The sequence below is a fragment of the Pocillopora damicornis genome, chromosome 5 (genome assembly GCF_964200805.1).
Source record: "Pocillopora damicornis chromosome 5, jaPocDami1.2, whole genome shotgun sequence".
Taxonomy (NCBI): domain Eukaryota; kingdom Metazoa; phylum Cnidaria; class Anthozoa; order Scleractinia; family Pocilloporidae; genus Pocillopora; species Pocillopora damicornis.
The window spans coordinates 6,573,528-6,594,321 of NC_142674.1; the positions used below are offsets into that span (position 1 = coordinate 6,573,528).

The window sequence follows — 20,794 nt, forward strand, 5'->3', positions numbered from 1 at the left end:
CCCTTCGTCAGAGCGTTAGCTCTTTGCTCTAACGAAAGACGAGCGTACGAAACGTCAGCTTTAGAAACTCTTTACAATGCAAAGGATATATTATCAATTCAATTGATAAAACTAATTAACTTGTACTACCCCCTCCACCCCCGACGCAATATCACAGTTTCTCCCCCCCCTTTTTTTTTTAATTTTTATTTTCATCGAGTTTGTTTGTGAACTGTACATAGACACGCGTTAGTCACAATGAACTTTAAATTGGTTTTATGAGATTTTATCGGCGGTACTATCCTTAAACGGGTATGAGAACAGTTTTCTTAGTACTGATATGAATATTAACCCTTTCTTCCCCAAGATCTCGTTAGCAATTCTCTTTACTGTCTACCGTTCTATTCTCATAGTGATTGTTTGAATAATTTGGTACGAGATCAGCTAATAATCCCCTTATTGATATCTGTATTTACTCTCATCAGTTGTCTGCTTGATATTGTATTGTTATTGTAAGGAGAAATTCTGTCCTGGTCACTCATAGGAGTTAAAGGTTTAAACAGGGACAAGTTTGAAAGATGGTGTATTCAGTGAATGACACTGACATACTCGTAGAAAAAGAACTCTCCGAATTGTGTTTCGGATGCTCTACCTCTGAAGTAAAGGAGACTCGAAGCAGGCTAGGCCGTATAACTTGGTCTATTGTGACAAACTTGCTGCATATTTCTAGGATAGGTATGTCGTATGTGGTGCTTTTGCTTAATAATGATGTTAATGAAGATAGTAAATGCTAAGCCTGGCAATTTAATCGAAAGGTGATCATTATCTTTCACTTCAATTAACATGTTACAAAGTTTTATTCACTTTTTGATACCCAATCGCAGACGGCATAGCTTTAAAACCGATTTTTCTTTCTCCAACATATGATTACAAGAGTTCATAATCTCTTGGTGATAAGTGTTGGTGTGGCGATAAGGACCGGCAAATGAAATATCGAGTATCGAAGACGATCTTTGCTCTGTAGGTTCTTTGGATTCGCGCGTCTGTGCAAACTTGACCTACAAGATTCTTATTTCCTTGAGAAAGACTTTACGAAGTCTTATCTCTCAACGTGGAAGGGAGGGGTGGGTCATGGGCAACCTAGCCCCCTCCCCCAAGTTACGAACCGGTAAGGAGAGGAGTGTTTAATCATAATCGGCGTTACTACCTCTGAGTGCCAAGTTTTGCATAGTTATTGAAGTAACCGCGCTTACTTTGTGTCTTAAAGAACAAAATTGCAGCATCATTCGAATGCATCGCCTTAAGTCGCTATTTCGCCAGCAATAAATCAGCGGATTAAGCGCGGAGTTACTGAATACGAAGCAATCAGTGACTGGAAAAACGTAGTAATGAAATATTTTGTCGTCGAAGAACTTGACAGCTACCAAAGATATCAGCAGCGGAGAGTAACAGGTTAATACGGCTCCCACGATGTACGCAGTTGTTTTTGTTATTTTGCTTTCTCTTGCAATCATTGAAGATTGTGCCATCAACATACGGCTTATTTGGAAATGGTGACGACGAGCTAGCCTAAAGATGCGAATGTACACAAAAATGATAAAGGTGACGAACGTGATGATAAACGAAATCGCTGCTGTGTAGTATTGCGCTGTGCTGAGACCGAAAAAGCGAGAGATCACAAATATTGCCCATGATGCAACGAAGACCCCAGTGAAGATCACAAGTCTTGGAACTGTGATGATTTCTTTGTACTTGAACGTGTAGAACAGCGCGATATATCTTTCGCACGCGATGAAAAACAGAATAAGAAAAGATGTCCCTATCGAAAGATGCCATAATACCCTGTAACAAAGCATTACCCAGCAGTGGTAGCGTTCTTGCAGCTCCAAATATCGTCGGAGGGTATACAGCGGTTGAACGGCGAAGGCTACACAAAAATCGCTCATGGATAGGAGTAAGAGGAGGGTGTTGGAAGCTCTAACGCGCAATTCGCGATGTTTCAGTATCGCTGTGCAGACGAGACCGTTGGCAACCAATGCAACTCCGAATAGAATCCCATTCCAAACAGACACTATGACTGATAGAGTTATCAAAGACTTTGTTTTTTCAATCTTGTGGTATGTCAGGAACAAACATTGTATTAAAGTGTCATTCGTCATGAAGCTGGGTTTTCTTGCGATAGATTTCTTCCTTCTTGTCGCTACAAAAATCTTCCCCTTATAAATTATCTAAGAATTCGTTTTCCTTCGAAAGCAGATTGCAGACAAATCAGTTGTCACATTTTCCAGTGGTTTTGTAAGAGTGGTTTGTTAAGAATTTTGTTTCTTGTCTATCGGCAATTCGTTTTCCTTCGTGCGCAGTTAGTAGCCGAACTGGTTGCCGAAATTAAGGCTTTTCTCTTGTTTGAGTCAGCTTTGTTTGCAGACAAACCGGTCGCCACAATGAAGGCTTTAGTTGTGGTTGAGTCAGCTTTGTTTGCGAAAAATAATTTCCTTATTGTATTAGACTTTTTATTTCAAGAACTTGCCTTCTCTGAGTTGGTGTAGCTGTTTCCTTTTTTCTTTAGAATTCTTTAGGGCCTCTAAACCTTATTCTGTTCCTTGAACACCGTGAAAAGATTAAATATTTTCTAAACTTACTCCACAACCTGATGAAAGCTGTTTTGCCTCCGCAATCCTTTTCGTTGGTGTCTAGATCACGCTGCAGATATGACCGTCACTCGCTTTAACCGTCAAATCGAGGAATACTTTGTCATCTGCTGCCTCGAAGGCCTAAAGTGAGAGAATAAATAGGCCTTTGGGTTGACAGGGGGAAGCTGTAAGTCAAATGAGCCTTGAGGCCATAATCTTTGTGAGAGCTGAGAAAAGGAAATAAATTATGTTTGCACCTGTTTACCGTGGCATTTATTGACGTTGCGAGATCAATAGGAATGATATTTCTTTAAAGGCGTGCACTCAACGTTTCCAAAAGACTACTTCCTATATGTGAGATTTAATATTCAATCTGTTAAGACACAAGAAGTCACCAACAGCAAGTTTATTTGGACTCTATAATTAGGTTTCCAATGTTGTTTGGCTAAAAACATCCGAACAATTGATTCAAGAGGTAATAACCGCTCTGCGGTAATTACAAAATGTTTCCTTGGGATCTGATCAGTATTGACTTGAATGAACGTGTTGATGCAATATCATCATAACTATTCTCAAAAACAAGGACAATTGAACTGAGGCCATTTTACATAAAATTTTAATTTTTTTGCCCAAAAAACAAATTTACCACGAAACCTTTGCATTACTTTATATCGTTTTAAAACCTGAAAAATATAATTCATATCTTTTATTTCTGTTTACATTAGTAGCGAGTGTAGTCAAAGGAAAAACAAGATAAGAGACGACTGTTTGTTCAGTTCGATTAACGGGGGTCGAATTCCGAAAAAAAAATTTTACTCTGTTCGAAATTTTGGTGTAGTTCATGGCTGTAAAGAGCGTCACGGTATGTTTAGAAATAAATATTTGAAAACGTTTTTTGGCGAAAGAAATAACAATAATCTACTTTATCTCTTTATCTCTCAAGGAACTGCCACTTCAAGCCTCTCATGGATTTTCCTAGTATGAGATAAAAGGGCAGAAGCGACTCTTCTTTATCAAGTTATTTGCGTATAATTTTGAAGTTTCCGTCCTCCTAGCCAAACGTAAATAGGCTGGGTAAATTTCATTTTAAAACGTTTAGCACAAGTTCTAGTGGACGGTATATTTATCTGTCTGGATTATTAAATGGCAGCTCTTTGTCAGAGCGAGACAGTGTTTGCGTTGCTAAATTACCAAGGAGACCAAAAAAAAAAAAAAAAAAAAAAAACAAGCTTAGCCCGATTTATAGGGTCTTTCCGAGTTACGTTCGGGATACACACCGTCGCATTACCATCGGAATAAACAGTGTCGCGTTACGTTGGGAATACGCACTGTTGCGTTACCATCCGGATAAACTGTACTGTCACGATTTGCTCGGAATACCCACTGTCGCGCTACGCTCGGGATACAAACTGTTGCGTTGCCATTTGGATACACTGCACTTTCACGCGTAATACACACTGTCGCGTTACGTTCGGGATTCACACCGTCGCGTTATCTTCGGAATGCACACTATTGCATTAAGTTCGGGTTCGCTGTCAAGTTACGTTCGAGAAACACGCCTACGAGTTACAATCGGAATACGCTCTGTCGCAGGTTGTGGGTTTCGAGGTAACGGAGCCTAAGTCGTCTAATTTCTTCCACATTTCATCCCGTTCGGACGATTTCCATAGACTGCACTCCCAGTTGGATTGATCTTTTTTGAAAATTAAACGTCACAAATATTTTTATTTTTCTAAGTCTATATATGACTATATAACTGTTTTATGACGCGCGATAACGTTGACAACAAATAGAAAATAATATTTGTGCCTGAAAATTAGTTTATGCTTATAAATCATCTATCTCCCACGAGTATTAACAACTTAGTTCAGCCTTATAAATAAGAGGTAGTTATTTGGTATAAAACTGAATTACATGGTGATGTCACTACTTCATCGGTTGTTATCGATCGGTCAAGCATGAAAAAACGCCATCTTCTGTTCCTCTTTGCTTATCAGCTTTTGTCGACCTAATGATTCCCGAGAGCTAAAAGTTTATTCTCTTAACTGAACTGAGAATTTTGTATTCTGTCTAAACAAAGTACTGGAGTTGATGATCATCACTCTTTCAAAACTCTAAGGAGTATTTATTATGTAATAACCGCTAGTAATTAAGTTGACGTGTTATTAATCTAGACGACAAGCGCAAGGGGTGAATAGGCTTGTGCGACAGATTTCAGCTCACCCCTCCCTTGTGGGGAGGACCGTCCATAAGCTACTTCCATGTATGAACTTGACCACGTGTAAAAATTGCGAGAGCGAGAAACTGTTTATGAGAGAATAAACCGATTGTTTACAGTGAGATTAAAATGGAGAAAAACACAAAGCGTCGTCTCGCTAAGAGTATATCTAAGTGTACCCGTCAGTCTAAAGACATGCAGCAAGAGTGAACGGTTAATATTCTATATAGCACTCTTAAAGTCGTTGGAAAAATCAAATTCCTTTCTATTACCATCGCCTGGATCTTCGCCGCTATCTTTCAGGCGCTTTGCAAGAATCTCCCATTGTGGAATTCGGAAACCCTGTGACAGCTTCTCTTTATCGGGTGGCTCATAGTATAGATCTGCCAGTGTTCCTACGCGCTCCCCAAAACAAGAATTCCCTGGGATACGCAATTTAGCTTGGAAAACCAGATTCTCCCCGATGTACCTGATCTCCAGGGTCGACTGTGTAGGAAGAACACTGGAAAGTAAAAAATTTTGGTAGCTGGTAATGGTAACGTTATAGTTCATAATGTTACCAAATACTGGATTAACTTGCTTTACGCGAAATTTTCCAATAAACGGCTCCGGAGAAATAGGAAAGTGGGACTTACGCTGCAATTCAAAAAGAGTTTCGTTAAGTCTTGGAGCAAGGAGGTTATAAAACGACACAGGGGCTTGAAACCCGATTGGCTGACCGTAATATATGGTGCTTCTCAGAATATTTGCCCCGAGAGCCAGCTCAGGAATAACTGTGAGCAACGCGCTGTAAGTGTCAATGTTGCCACCTTTGGTGCGGATCAAGAAATGTTCACTGAAGAACATTTCAAAAGGGGATCCCCATACTGTCACTCCGTCCGGGGTGATGTCCTTGGGAGTCATCATCTCTCGAAGAGAAGCAGGTTTGAACAGTTTCTGTTTTTCAGGTTGAGCAAACATCATTCCTAACTTAGCGAGATCCTCAATGGTAGAGTACATCGCCCCTGCCGGGTTGATCCACCCTAAGTTCATAAACTTCATTCGCTTTCCATCGTGTAGATAAGGGAACGCCATGTTTTTCTCCACTTCTTCTGTGATTTCAAAGCCAGTATTTGCCATTCCAAGGGGTTTGAGAATGTTTTCTTTTGTCCAGTTCTCGAATGTTTCGTTGAGTAAGTTTTCAGTAAGGAGCCTACCCAGCAACGCGTAACCAAGGTTACTATACGAAGGCTCCGTCCAAGGAGGAAGAACTAACGTGCGGTTTCTTAGCAACGCAAGCTGCTCACGTGACGTTGTATTTGAGCACTGATATATACATGGAGCCTCCCGCGGTAATCCAGACATTTGACTCGCGATTTCGCGTAGCGTAATGTTTTCATTTGTAAAAGGGTTGTGAATAAAGAAATTAGGAGCGTACTTACTCAACGGGTCGTCAATGGAAACAATTTTTCCTTCCTCGTACAATTTGTACACTAAGAGGACAGCAAAGATCTTGGTGACGCTTCCAATCCGATAAACAGTGCTGTCATTTGGTTTCAGTGTCGGTTGTTTATACACCTTGCTTCCGTAATGGCCGCTCCAAAGTATCTTATCTCGGTAGAATACGTTCATAGAAATGGCTGGTAGCGACGAAGTCTCGTCAACTGTAGCATTAAGAATCGACTCAAGCTTCTCAAAGACTTGCGTGATTTGCTTTGGAGTCTCCTTGGGCAGAGGAAATAACGTAGGTAGCTGGGGGCACGCCATTGTAACATCGGTGCTTGCATTTTGTTTGTCGCCAGCCTTCTCCGCAGTTGTGTGTGCGAGTACGTACCAAACAAAAACCGCTGCAATAGTTATGGCTACCAGACTTGACAGTAAAGTTAACAATTTCCAGAGTCTCAGGCCTCTGAAAGGTAGTTTCTCCCCTGAGAACGTAGTGTAAGGATTATTCGTTTCATCTGCCATGTTGCAAGAGGTAAAGAATAATAGAACTTGTCTCGCGTCAACTGTCAGTTTTGGATGACTGAATATTAATGTCTCACGCGATTACTTTTGATATTTTTACGCAATATAATTTTTTTCAGCTGACAAGTATGGAGAATTTGAGGTGAACCTGTGGTGATAAACATGGTAAACCGACGCATTTTTATATAGACTTTGCATTTGGTTTACTAGGCGACACACATTTTTCGGAGAGACCTCACAATAACGATACACCACAGAAGATTCGATTGAATCATTGAACGTTTGTCTCAGTCACATTCCCTGACGATGTCGTAATGAAATCGGCGAAAGCTTGGGGTTAAAAATAAATATGTTAGCTCAAGGCATCGATCGAATCGTTCATCTTAATCAACATGCTACTGAAGGATTAGTTCAAACGTTTACCAGATAACTATGTCAGGTGGGAATTGTTGTGTAAACAAGCATAATTAAATTCGCCATGCATGGCTGGTTTGCATTTTAAAGTTCGTAAAAAATATTCTTTTAAGAAAATTCTTACACGATGTTGAAAAATTCTCTTGGACAATAAGCTCGAAGTAGCAAAGCCAGTTAGGGATATTTTCCAATGAGAGATAAATTCGAAAGACGGAGAAAATTGATCGAAAACTCAGCGCGTGGGACGTGATTGCAATATGTTCTTGGTGGAAGATCAATTTGTGGAAACGAAAGCCTTATCCCAACAAAAATATCTCATGTTTCTTACCTCAAAGCAAATTTCCAAGGTTATTCGAAGCTGGTTTTATTTGAAGGGTAGAGGGCAGAGCGCTAAAAATTCACCTTGCAAGCTTTCAAGCTATGAAAAAGCTAACCTAGTAGTTAAAAATAGGACCTGAAAAAATTCAGGCCCGTATAGGATTTGAACCCATGACCTCTGTACGGGCCTGAATTTTTTTCAGGTCCTATTTTCAACTACTAGTTTAGTAGTGTTCTTAGCTGCGAGGATCTCTTAAATTCGTTTCTTCACCGCAGTGAAAATATATGAATTTCATATATCTAAAATCATTATTCATTTCTTGGATGTTTTATTTGGACTCAACATTTTAACTTGTTCCCAGGTGGCTTGTTAGCTCAGTTGGTAGAGCGCTGCACCGGTATCGCAGAGGTCATGGGTTCAAATCCCGTACCGGTCTGAATTTTTTTTCCAGGTCCTATTTTCAACTACTAGTTCAGTAGTGTTCTTAGCTGCGAGGATCTCTTAAAAGCTGAAATTTATTTGAACGATAAGTTTTAACGGTTGAAATGACGGAGGTAACAATTCCTATTGGAAATAACAATTCTAATCCGTCTGTCTTATCATGAAAATAACTTTGGAATTCTGTGCTTTGACTTTTCGCTTTGACGAGAAGAAATAGTTGGTTAAAGTCACTTGAAGAGGTCTTTCGGAGGGAAATGATTTTGTAGCTAAGAAAACTTAGGTCAGTTCCATACAACCTGCTCAAATTACTCGCTAACATTTAATAAGCTGAATAAGTTTAACCAGAAGGTTTCGGTAACAACTGATGAAACCGTGGCGGCGGATAAATGGATTATGGATAAAAGTTTCCGCCAATCTTCAGTTATTATGAACTAAGAAATGAAGCACAACGTTATTTTGTTCTATTAATAGTTTGGATTATAGTCACTACATCGAGACTTGAAATATAATTTCGTTGTTTATTTAGAGTTACGAGCCCCCTATTTGGTTTATTTTCCCTGCAAGCTTGACGCACACTAACCAGTAACCGGCCCATTGAATTTTTCTATTTCTGTCTGGTGACAGACAAAAGCAGAGTAATATTGAGCCAACCTAATGAAATTGGTGCCATAAACTTAACTTGGTCTCAAACCAAGAACAAGAAAAAACAAAAATAACATAGCGTTATACCCAGAATCAGCCCTTTTTGTCACTCTAAGCTATCGATAAAAAAAACTTACGTACGTTTTCAAGAGTTTTGCTGTTACTCTAAATTTCTGTAATTAATTTGGCATATGTGACTGGCAGATTTTGTGATGTTCCATGTTTCAACTAATAATTTGCAATAAGACTTTTTTTTTTTCATTACCTGAGTCTTTGATTTTGGACTAAAGAAATCTTTTTAGCTAAATATCAATTGTTCACGAACTGAGGGACATAAATGTTTTTTTTGAGTTACATAGCGCAGTAACCACTTTTAATTGAGATAAAAAATGTTTGGGGATAACTAGGGGCAAAAGAAAGGAAAATGTATTAATTTCGGATAATCGCAAAATGAAAACAAAAAATTTCTTATATCCAGTTTGAAATACCCCGTTGTAATATCACATGTAACTAGTCTTATCAGTACAATTTTAACTGTCTTCGTTTCTATTTGCCCCATTTTTGAAATTTTCCATTGGATATTCCGTGATCTTATTAGCGGCGAAATAACATCAACTGTCTAGATGAATAAATTTATGTTTTTAATATCTTCTTTTCATTGGTCAGTACAGTGTCAACTCGATTAAAAAATATGTCCGCTAAGTACAAAAGAACACATCTGAAACTACAGCAAACCGGTTCCTAAATTATTTATCACCTTGTCAGAGACTAGAGCTTTGTTTCTGGAAATTAAAAGCAAAGTTGAATACATTAGTAATTAGCTCGGATAAATATGAGCTGAAACCCTTTAGAAGAGAGCCAAATAAATCGAAGGATTTCTGATGATACCTGAGGCTAGTCAAGGCTTAGAATTTCATATCAGTGGAGTTTAATAGAAGGTGAAACTCTGTATAACGGTGAGTAGATTTTTGGTTGCGGGGATCATTCGTAAGGGAATTAACCTGGTCTTGTGAAAGGTAATGGGTAAGTTCAACTCTGTGAACGACACTAAACTTGAAACTATAGTGAGAAAGATGGAGACTTGACACCCCGCCGTCGTATGACGATCATGGCCAAGCGTTAGCTCAAGTGCTAGACAATCAAAACATTTCCACGAAGATTTAAACCTCAGACTTTCGTAGATTTAACTGTCGATTGCTTTAATATGAAATTTCAGAGAACGCTATGGTGAGTTATGTAACAATTCCTACAAGACGAGCATCTTGCATCAGTTCTGCTAAATCATCCATTTCTATAAGAGACATATCCTTAAAACTTGTAGATATTTCCTCGCTTTTGTAATGATGTTTCAGCGCACAATCGGTGTGGTCAACTTCATTAACAGATCGAAATATCTTCCGTACGAAATTGCATTTTGCAGGACTAGCAACGAACAACAATTTAGTTCGTTATTCCGTGAACAATGAGAACTTACACAGAAGTCTAAATTACATTTAACAAGCGTGTACCTCTGTACGTGCGTCAGTTTTGTGTCCACTTTAACAAGATTAGATGATTCGAAATCAGATCATAAAGGAGAGTAAAAAAAGAAAGGGATGAAAACTAAGCCTATTAACAAACCATCATATTTGCTCACTCAAGATCGATTTTAAAAAAAATTTTGTGAACGGATTTTGGACGTGTTCAATTTTGAGTCCTACATAAATCGAAGAAAACAATACAAGGCTAATTGCTTTTCTAATATTTACTTTTCGGATAATTTTTTTTTCCAAAATTTCAATTAAGCACTATTGCGTACAATATACGATATACATGTTTCAAAACTGGAAGGAGTTTTAACGGAGGCTGGTCGAGAAGAGTTATGAAACCACATCTATACATTTAACAAGACGTTGTGGTCGACCTTGGAAAAAACATTAACAGCTGGGAAAGACTGGCCTGTACTATCTTTAGTTGTCGTACGGTTCTCGAACAATTTGCAGGACGAAAGGTTGGTTTAAGATAATTAGAGATCGAACTAAAGTTAGGCGGGTAGAGAGTTTGGTTTATTTTTTCTAGCGGAACACATATTACTTATGATTCCTTGCTTAATAGATCGCAAATCATTTATTGTTAGGAAAGAGAATCAAGAGCCATCAATTACGATTTACACCTTTGGATGAAATGAAATTGCCTCAAAAACTTTTTAGTGTCTTTTCAGTTTAACCCAGCAAGGAAGAAGTATTATTATTATTATTATAATTTGAATGTTAGACTTTTTGTCTACCACAAAACCTTTTGATAAGGTAATCGTGAAGGTTGGGAGTCATATTAATTGGTTTTGCTCGATACTCACCTTCATTTATTTGAATGACTAACCCTTAGAATTAGTAGGACTTTTTTTTCGAAATTTTCGGTACTGTGAAGCGTTTCACTTTAGGGAGAATCTACATGAATTTAATTTTCAAACGGGAGAACTTTGTGGAGAAATTTCACTTTTTTGAGGGCAATTCCCATAAAATCTACTCTCAGGATAATATGAAGATCTTAAATAATTGATAACCCAGCTGAAAAGTACATTGCGTCTTCTTTTTTTCTTTAATCAATATTTGATGAAGTAGACAATGCTCACCAGTTTCTTTTCCCACGTCGAAGCCTCCTAAGTTAATGTCTGCTGATGTTCCAAAACAAATCTTTACATAATGACGTTTGTACCTATTTCGTCTTGAATGGAATCAGTATTGAAAATGAAAGACATCGTGGAGGTTTTATGTTTTTCTTCGTAGCGGAAAAGTTTTGTAATAATACGCCCACTTCGATTTTGTTTTTGGTTTTCTGGTGCAAACAGTTATGTTGTCTCCTCGCATCATTCTCCAAAGTTCTTATTTTTTTTCGTCGCCATACTGTCACAACATTTCGTTTGCTTGAATAACATCCGCAGGATGATCAGTTTGCATTATTTTTGGGAAGGAATCGTCTGTTCTATCTTTGTCTGCGGGAGGAATCAGCGGGTATTGTATAAACTAGCAATGAAAACTTTCTTGCATTGAAAAAAAAAAAGTTTTAATTTCTTTGGCTGTACTCCAGACGGAAATAAGGCAGTCGACTCAATGAACAAATTGCGCAGTCATTTCGCGTAGTCACTACTTTTGAATACAGGTCATTTTTAATCCTTTGGCTCCAAAGATCTGACTGTCGATTCTCCCCTGTACCTGCTTCAACTTCCAAGTAAATTAGTTACGAGAATTTGGTTTTAGATCAAGATAACTACTTCTACCTGATAACAGCTTGCATCTAGCAAAAATATACTAGGGTGTCCCTCTTTCCTCATAAATCAGTAGAAATCTATTGAAGTGTCATTCGGTTGAGTTCATGTTCTCTGTCAAGGCAAACTCACACTGTTTTGACCTTTTGATCCCTTAAAGTGACCAGCATTTATTTCCCCTTTGCAATATTATCCCTGAAGCATAAATTTAGTTCATGAGAGAAAAGGAAATGATCACCAAGTTAGAAGCTTTTTATTGTTAAACAAATTCTCCTTGTCAGTACCTAAGTAAATATGAGGACAACAGTATGAAGAACATAATACTTATGTTAGTTTCTTTGCTTCTGAAGAGGATGGAGTTTTTTTCCTGATGAATAATGTATATCAGTATATGATAGTATGCAAATCATGTACGACAACCTTTTTTTCCACACGTGCAACCTCTTTGGAAACGGATTAGACGAGTACAAATCGTAATTGTGCTACCACAAAAAGAAGCTTTTTCTTATCAAAAACAAACATCTAAAATTGTCTTCGTTTTACGAAACTGTAGATTAGGGCCTGGCCATGGCGCACGAGATCTCTAAACGCAGTTTTAACTGATTTCGTTTAAACTGGATTTCTAGCGAAAATCTTGTTAATAAATTGCATGTATTTGCACGAGCACAAAAGTAATTTTCATCGCCCATTTCTAGATCCGTTTTGACACGGATTTCATTTACTGCATTAAAATACCTGCGTCAAACAGAAAGTACAAGCTGAAAGACAATTAAAAGCTTCTTTGGGATTGTCGGCTTTGTATGATCATGGTTCAATGAGTCTACTATCATTGCATAGCTTTGATTGGTTGAAAGAAATGAAGTAAGCTGCATCAACCTCCTGACGTCAGCGACTATATTGCCTTTGTGAACGTGAAGAATCGTAACTCTTGAATGTTTTATTGATTTTGGCGTCTATGTCCTGTTTGATGACACACTACGTGGGCGATGTTTTTTTTCTGAAGACGAACCCGCGGCGGTCATTTAAAACTTGTTTTGTATAGAACGAAGGGATTATGACAAAAAGCACGAACTCTCTTGGGCCTTTGAAGGTAAAAACAGGCCTTGTAACTTTCCCTAGATGACACATGTGATTCGGTGACATCTGTCAGACTTGACTGAAAAAGGTTAGTTGTATTTCATTTTTCAAAAATGTGCTATGTCAAAACGGTTTTGTGACAACAACTAAAAGAGGAGTGTGGCGACTGCCACATGATTGCGGCTCTCGCAGATTTGTATATCCGATCTCGAAATATCGTCCGAAATTTTTTAATCTCAAAGTCTCGCACTTATTTCAAATTTGTCGTTGTCTGGGATTTGGACACACATACAGCCTTCGAAGCTAATCCATCACAAACACACGAACGCAAAGGAAAGCATCACAGCACTAAAGCAAAATTTTTTATGCCATTCATCGTACCTTATAACAATCAGAGTGAATCAAATTTGTAGAACTAAGGTTATTTATTCTTGGTGTAGGATTTTCAAACAGGGGTATCAGCATCCGTCTAGTCTCAGATTTTTACTACTGGCCACCACTTCGAGTCGGAATTTGTATAAGTGTTTGTTTTCTTATTTTGTATGTGTATGTGTTTGTTTATTTTTTGTTGTTCGGCAAGAGAGGCACTCGTGTGCGGGCACGAAAAGCAAGTCTTCCTTTTTCAATTACCAACTGTACAGCGACATTTCGAATAAAATTAGCATAGGCTAATTTCGTTTTTCTCAACAGAAAAAAAGATATTTAATCCAGGACAATCCACAGAAAACAGTTGTGCGGAAACGCAGCTTTAATTGGGTTTTATCTTTGCGTCGACTCGGCTTGAAGATAGCTGATGAAAATGGCTGGTGAAGGCCATTGTGAGAACTGTTTTGTCGATCCAGTCTTTCTCTTTTTTTCGCATGGACGCATTCAAAAAGTAGAAAAAGTAGTAAATGTATAGAAATACCCTTGTTTCAAAAGTAGAGAAAAAATTGATTTATTTTCTACAAAAAATGATGAAGTCAAAGAGGCTAAGTGCCAGTCTCCTGGAGAAAAAACTGACATGGAGTTTTATTCAAACAATAATTATAACAACATTTGCTCTAAGAGTACTTCTTCGAGATGGAATTAATCATGGGAACAAGCGGCTGCACTGGAAAGGAACGGAGGGGGGGGGGGAGTAGAAGAAAAATCAAAGAATTCGTGATGTCTTCTTTTGCTTGATCAAGGTTCGTTAGTGCGTTCGTTCCCTTGTTCTTCTGTTCGGTCGTTCTTTTTTATCGTTCGTTCGTTACGTATGTCGTATACATATACAACTATCTCGTCATGCTTTAGATCATTATTTCGTTTCTTTGTTTACATGTCTTTCGCTTAGTAATCAGTTCTTCCGTTAACTTCTAAATTTGGCAGTGAAAATTTGAACCGACTGAGAGCAGAGGTAGGGTACGTCACAATAAGAAAATTGATTGAGTTCTGATTCAAGGTCATGCAATTTCCATCTATAATAAGAAGGAAAAAAAAGATTTTGCTTCATCTGTCCAAGGCCTTGAAGATATCACGAAATGGTGTACGAGATTTTAAGCTGGGAAATGTTCTTTTATAGGCTTTGGAGACTGATCCTAAAGCAAGAAAACTGTGGTGTTGTCGTGTGTTTCATTAATGATTGCTCGCCATCATTCACCTCACAAGAAGTTAGTGAGGAAAATTTTTTCTAAATCGTCAGTGATTATTCGACCAAGTCGACTGAAGTGATCCAGTTGATAAGGTCGACGTAATAATTTGGCGTTTTCTTCAACTAGATTGGATAAGGTTTCTTGTTTGACATATCTTCCAAAACTCATTTTCTAGTGCGCTTTGGTCGCCTGCCAGAAGCAAATCAATCCGAGTACTCTTGGCTGCGAGGAAAATCTTCGATATGGATCGCTTAATTGCAAGAACTATAAAATTTCGTAATATTTTAGAAACTGACCTTTCATCTAACTTAAAATGCTTACGATTTCGAGCGAGTGGAATTCCTAACTGCTCTGTGAAACCAACTTATGGCTTCGTTATGGTCCAATCAGGAACAAAATTAAATGCAGCATTAAGTATGCAATAACACTAAATACTCGCAAGACGCCTTCTCTCATTATGGGCAGTGTTGTCTGAAGCTTCGCTTCCGACATAAAGCAGCCTAATTGCAGAACAATGTTGTTGGAAAAAATGAAAAATGACAAATCTCAATACGTATTAATTTCTGATATAAACAACGGTCTGCTTCTCGAAGCAGTCCTGGACTTCGACAGTTGCCACTTTCTACCTCAGATTTCATCGCGATCATTCCAAGGGAATAAATCAGATTAAGTTTCCGACATAAAAATGAACTATTTGGATACTCTCCACAATGCCATTTATTCCTATTTGGCCTTCTTTTTAACCTCCTCTGGGAAATAATATCTGCAATTAAGCTTCTATGTGTATTCTATTTTCTTATTCTTAACAGTGAACTGATCATCCTTAATGTGCGGCAATCAGTTTTATCTCCTACATGTACATCAAAGCAACCGACAGCCTCTCAAATAAGAGGGCATAATTGAGATAAATTACAGGTAAAATATCGTGGGATTTTTATTAACGGTTTGTAAAACGAGGCTGGCAACATTCGGAGCTGACCGCTACAGCCAGAGCTTCTGGAAGATTTTTGGCGCACATTGGTTTTGCTCAGGTGGGTCAGAGTTTAAAAGGTTCCTGAAACACCGGCAATAGTAGAACCACGTTAGCTCTGGGGCCTTTATTGATACTTAGCGAACTATGCAATTTTACTTCAGAAGAATTTTCAGTCATTAAGAATTACCAGCTGACTCAAAATTCCCTTTATCTCCAAATATTTTTTGTTACCTTAGTTCAGTTCGAATGAGCGACATTTTACCGCTAGACGGCGCTTGTGTGAAAACTTCAAGTCATACCAACGGAATTTACTTGAGCATTTTGAGTGATTATGAAAAAGATTAAGTTAAAATGTCAAAAACTAGGTGGTATTTTGAGGGAGGCTGCAGAAGAGTAACGCAAATGGTTAATTTGCGACATTTGCATCCACAACATTCATGACACAAGCCAAAATGCTATACGCTATTTTCTTAAAAGAGGAAACGTTTCGTAGCCGTGATTCCCAAATAATAACTCAATGTCGTGGGAAAACAAAAAAGTGAATCAGCAATTTTCCTCTCTAAGTTAATGCAATGGATTCAAAATTTTCTTTCTGTACATGTACTTAAAAAACAGAGATGACTATCACAGTATCTTGTTGAGAATACGACTAACAGTTAACAGTTGAATATAAATTGGGTGGAGGATTTAAGAAACATTCCCTATATCTGACCTCTTTAGTCAATCGTTCTGTTTGCAAGAAATGCCTTTTACCCGAGTGGAGAGTAGTCCATTTTTCTTAGACTACATCCAAACGTGTTTGTTTGCGTGAAACGTTTTCAACGCATTTAGTGAAGGTTTTTTCGTTTTAAAATCCGGAATGATTAAAAGATCGAGTGATAATCGGTTTTGCAAGCACCTGTTCTGAACTGAAATAAAGAGGAATTTAATTTTCGCTTTGAAAACGAATACAATGATGTTATAGATATTTCTTAAAATGGGCTTGAATACTCAACCAAGGCTAGAGAATAGCAAACACGTTTTATCGCCGTTTACCAAGAATATTGCAAAATGGCCGACAAAAAATCAGGCGCATGCAAGAGAAATAAGTGCACTCTAGTTTCGAAAAAGAGGGACATAGGAGGAACTGTGAAATACAGATAGACACCACATTTCTAAGTGTGGAGGTAGAATAATCAGAATAACTCATTTTAATGGTAGCTAAAATGGAGAGGTAATTTAGCTTGAAGGAGAAAAATATCAGGAAGTATCTAATCCGCAGAGAGCTCGATTTCTTCACTAGAGAGCTGAATAAGAGAGAAAAAAAGACTAATTGAGACCAGGTGAAGCTATTTAAATTTCGGAAATGAGGCTTCCCACGAGGAAGGATTTGGCACCGGCAATTGTGATGAAAAGATAGTGCTGAAACTGATCAAAAGATTTCATTTGAATTGCCACACTAGAGAAACAGCCTGTGGCGCGGCAGGATGCTAATGTATGGCGATATCACAGGAAATATACGTACCTAAGGCTGTTCTTGAAAATAATAAGTAGTTGAAGTGAACGAAACAAAGTGTAATTTCAAATGATAGGCGTAATTGTAGTGTTTGAGTGTAGACACACTTCAATGATATCCCTTAAAAGGATTTGCAATTTTTGTTTGGAGATTCGTCTCGCCGAATACAGCTTTGAATCTTAAGTTTGATTTTCATGTAAATTTTCGAAGCCTAGACGTGAAGCACAGTTTCGAAATTAATTTGTCAACCATTTACACACCTCCCATGTGTTATTTCTTTTAAAAACACATTCGCCAGACAGAAAATATGTCTAAATGTGAAAATAAAATTTTGAGCATGGCGAGCTCTTTCAAAAGGGGTAAACAACTTAATAATAACACCGCATTTTGGAACAGAAATCTAGAAACTTTCTGGTCCGGGAGAAATGTGGAAAATTTGCGTTTATAGTTAAAAAATTTGATTATGGGCATGAAACTCTTAGGAAGTTTTGATCAATTTGAGCCTGAATTAAAATAGATTTCCTGATGAGCGAGGAAGATCTGAATACTGATTTGCTGTATTTACATTTTTTAATAAATTTGCAAAATTTGGCAATAAGTTCATATTTGTTAATGAGCAAAGAAATAACAACACCTTCTACTGTTCCTATGTGAAATTTGTGATAATAGTTTTTGGTATTGAAGGTTTTTCTCATCTTTTTCGAAGGAAGTTTTGAACATCTGCTGTACCTACACTTTTTGAGAATCGTGCAAAATTTGTGTCAATAGCTTCAGATTTATGGCAAGGATTTTGCAAACGTCCTTTCTTGAAATCTCAACAATTTGCCGCCTGTAAGGTTCTCTTGGAAATTTGCAAAACTTGTGTTCATTGTATGAAATTTGATGTAAGGCATGAATTTTGAAACACCTCTACAACCCTTTACACCCTAACATTAGAATGCATATTTTCTATACTGTTCTCTATACATTTCCTACGATGCTGACGACGAGATTTGTATAACAATCGAGAGCTTGTAAATAGACTAGGAGAGATGGTCAGTTTTGAGCTTGGCAGAGAAATAGAGAAAGATGTTTTTCGTCCTGTCCCGAGGGTGCGACAAAGACAAAATTCTGAATCCCCATGAAGAATCGAACCTCAGACCTTCAGATTCCTCGCTCTAAGGCTCTTCCACTGTGCCACAGAGACTCTACGGTGAACGAGGTCTAGTACGAAGTTCATCAGTATGACACACGTCGTGCGAGGATCTAAGCAATGTCGATGGCGTCAATTTGTAAATAGAATAAGAGAGATGGCAAGTCTTTACTTGGTGATCATTTCCTTTATTCTCGTGACCTTAATGCTTGATTCTGGAGTTACATTATAAGGAGAAATTAGATGCAAGTCATTCGAAGGGGTTATGGGGTTGGCAGGAATTTCTGAGAGATTTGCAGCCTTTGTGGTCTGATGGAAACGTGTTAAACTTGTGATAAAAATTTTGAAATCTATTGGTGAGCAAGCATTGCCATTGAAGAAAATGTGCAAAGTTTTTGATAACTGTTTATAATTTGTCGATGGGCAGAAAACTATCAAACGTCGGGAATACTAGTTGGATTTATGAAAAACCTTTCTTTTCGTTATTCCCGGCAATAAGCTGGCTCGACCTTCCGGCGACAAACCATTTTGATTTAACATTGCGCCTTTAACTCTAGATAAAAAAAATTTTAAGTGAAATTTTTATTTTTTATTTACCACCAGAGAAGAAAAACCATACTCAGATCGATCTTTTCGCTTTGGCACCAATCAGCGATTTCAAAGAAAAGTTAATCAGAAGAAGAGGATTAAACGTAGCTTTGCAAATTGGAAAATCATGAGCTATCAGACGGAAAAGGGCGAAAATATGACTGACTTTGGTGAAAATATAGGTTCTGGGAACCAAGATTATGGCATTCCTCTCGATACAATTCCTGCAATTGTGATCATGGTATTGATCCTGGTGATAAACAGCGGTGTCATCATCCTTATCAGCTACTACTCCTCGCTAAGAACCTCAAGTAATATCATCCTGGCCAGTTTAGCCGTGTCAGACTTCCTGGTGGGTTTGGTTGGTATTCCACTGCTCGTGGCATGCAGTTCCACACTAATATCTTCCATCTGCGTAAGTTCCTACACCTTTTTCACATTTATGGCCCTGTCTACCGTGCTTCACATCACCGTAATGACTTGTGATCGTTACATATACATCATGTGGGCACTACGTTACTGCGAAATTGTTCGTCGTGGTAGAGTCCTGACTGTGCTCGGGTTGACCTGGTTTCTTAGCCTTAGCTCTTTGATTCGTCTTTGGTGGACGTGGAATATCAATGTGCAGACAGCTGAAGAAGACTTGGCCCCTATGCGTCAGAAAGAAACCATTCTATTCCTGTTCAATATTGTTATGTTCTTCCTCGTTCCTCTGATTGTGATGATAGTTCTTGACGTCCACATGCTGTCATTGCTGCGGAGACAATGCCAGAGAATCGCGCGGGAAAATTTACCGACGGAATTCGTAAAACGCGAGAAGAAACTCCAACGAAGACGCCGAAGGGCTGTATTGACTTGCGTATTACTACTGACACTTTACGTTATTTTCTGGCTACCATATTTCATTTTAGAAATCTTGCAACAGAATCATCAGGGTCAGTTGCCGAAGCAAGTGGTTATCATTATTTATTACTTAAGGATTTGTACATCCGTGTTCAATCCGTTGACATACACTTTGAGGAAATACGACTTGAAAAAGAAGGCTAAATACATCGTCAGGAAACTTTTCTGTTGCAGGAAGGAAAATGACTCACCAGAAAAGTTCGTTTAATTATGCAAGACAAGCTTATATAATCATTCTCCAAACACCGATAAAAGGACTGTATTCCTTGCGATTTCAATTCAATATTTCATGTTCTGTTTTCTTATTTATCTCCATTTATGCGAAGCGGAGAGCTATACAAATTTTATCCTTCCGCGTCTTCCCTGAAATTCCGTCAACCTATGGGTATAGCCATTCCTTTTCGTTCTTATTAAATTTACATTTTCATGAATATATTTGTGAAACCTAGGATTAATGAATGTTTGCTAAAGGTTTAGCAATGTCATATTTAACGTTAGTCAGGCTTTGAAGCGCAGAACCAGTCAGCAAAGGTAACCAACTTGATTTTGTGGTAAGATTTATAACGAATCGCTTTAATCTAAAACTTATTATTTGTAGAGGTGCCTGCACTCAGAAGTTTCTTGTTACTGCAGCGACGCATTATATGCGACTTATCGCTTCGAAAGGCCTTCGTAATACTTCCCTCTGATTACGAGCGACATATGGAGAGAAAAAGTTCCTATCACGAATATGAATATTTCATGTCACAAGAGAAGAATATTCTAGAGGGGCTTTCATATGCTGCCGGGCCCTGTCTTTTTAGGCATCTTGGAGTCTAATGTCTAGTTCAAGAATGACAATGGAATAATGTATTTATATTAAACGCTTCAAGATGAAGGCTTCATGTGCTATAGTTCAACATGATAAGAGTATCTGTAGATAAGATGGTACAGTAATGGTCAAAACACCTGAATTATGCCCGTATCCCCCAGGAAACAAGGCCGCAAATCAATAAAATTATCAAATAGATATATGTGTTATTTTAAGTTCTTCACTTATTATGTATGATTAGCAATGAATGCCATAGATCCAGAGATCCAACGCGGAAAATATTAAATGAATAAATAAATAAAGCTAAAAAAAATAAAGATAAAAGAAAAATGTCGCTCTCTCGTGCCAAAGCTTCAGAGGTACCAATT

The 20,794-nt window shown here is 38.0% G+C and overlaps 3 protein-coding genes across 7 annotated transcripts; 1 reads left to right on the forward strand and 2 right to left on the reverse strand.

The window, feature by feature from the left end:
- Positions 1–657: 657 nt before the first annotated feature.
- LOC113673305 (D(1)-like dopamine receptor) lies at positions 658–3,832 on the reverse strand. Its single transcript, XM_027189700.2, has one exon. The coding sequence runs from the start codon at positions 2,136–2,138 to the stop codon at positions 1,164–1,166; it is 975 nt and encodes a 324-aa protein (XP_027045501.2). The 5' UTR covers positions 2,139–3,832; the 3' UTR covers positions 658–1,163.
- Positions 3,833–4,303: 471 nt separating this feature from the next.
- Positions 4,304–7,266, reverse strand: LOC113673298 (beta-lactamase-like protein 1). Of its 2 annotated transcripts, XM_089206798.1 has the most exons (2): positions 5,463–7,266; positions 4,304–5,329 (listed from the first exon to the last, which is right to left on the reverse strand). In XM_089206798.1, exons 1-2 carry the CDS (start codon positions 6,772–6,774, stop codon positions 5,223–5,225), a joined length of 1,419 nt encoding a protein of 472 aa, XP_089062924.1. In that variant the 5' UTR covers positions 6,775–7,266; the 3' UTR covers positions 4,304–5,222. The 2 variants fall into 2 exon arrangements, with proteins under 2 accessions (XP_089062924.1, XP_027045488.2); XM_027189687.2 differs by having other exon boundaries at positions 4,304–7,266.
- A 2,146-nt stretch (positions 7,267–9,412) lies between these two features.
- Positions 9,413–20,624, forward strand: LOC113673657 (histamine H2 receptor). 4 transcript variants are annotated; one of them, XM_089206808.1, is made up of 2 exons: positions 9,413–9,546; positions 18,728–20,624. In XM_089206808.1, exon 2 carries the CDS (start codon positions 18,840–18,842, stop codon positions 19,821–19,823), a length of 984 nt encoding a protein of 327 aa, XP_089062934.1. In that variant the 5' UTR covers positions 9,413–9,546; positions 18,728–18,839; the 3' UTR covers positions 19,824–20,624. The 4 variants fall into 4 exon arrangements, with proteins under 4 accessions (XP_089062934.1, XP_089062935.1, XP_027045877.2 ...); XM_089206809.1 differs by lacking the exon at positions 9,413–9,546 and adding an exon at positions 10,066–10,580; XM_027190076.2 differs by lacking the exon at positions 9,413–9,546 and adding an exon at positions 12,199–12,999.
- Positions 20,625–20,794: the final 170 nt, after the last annotated feature.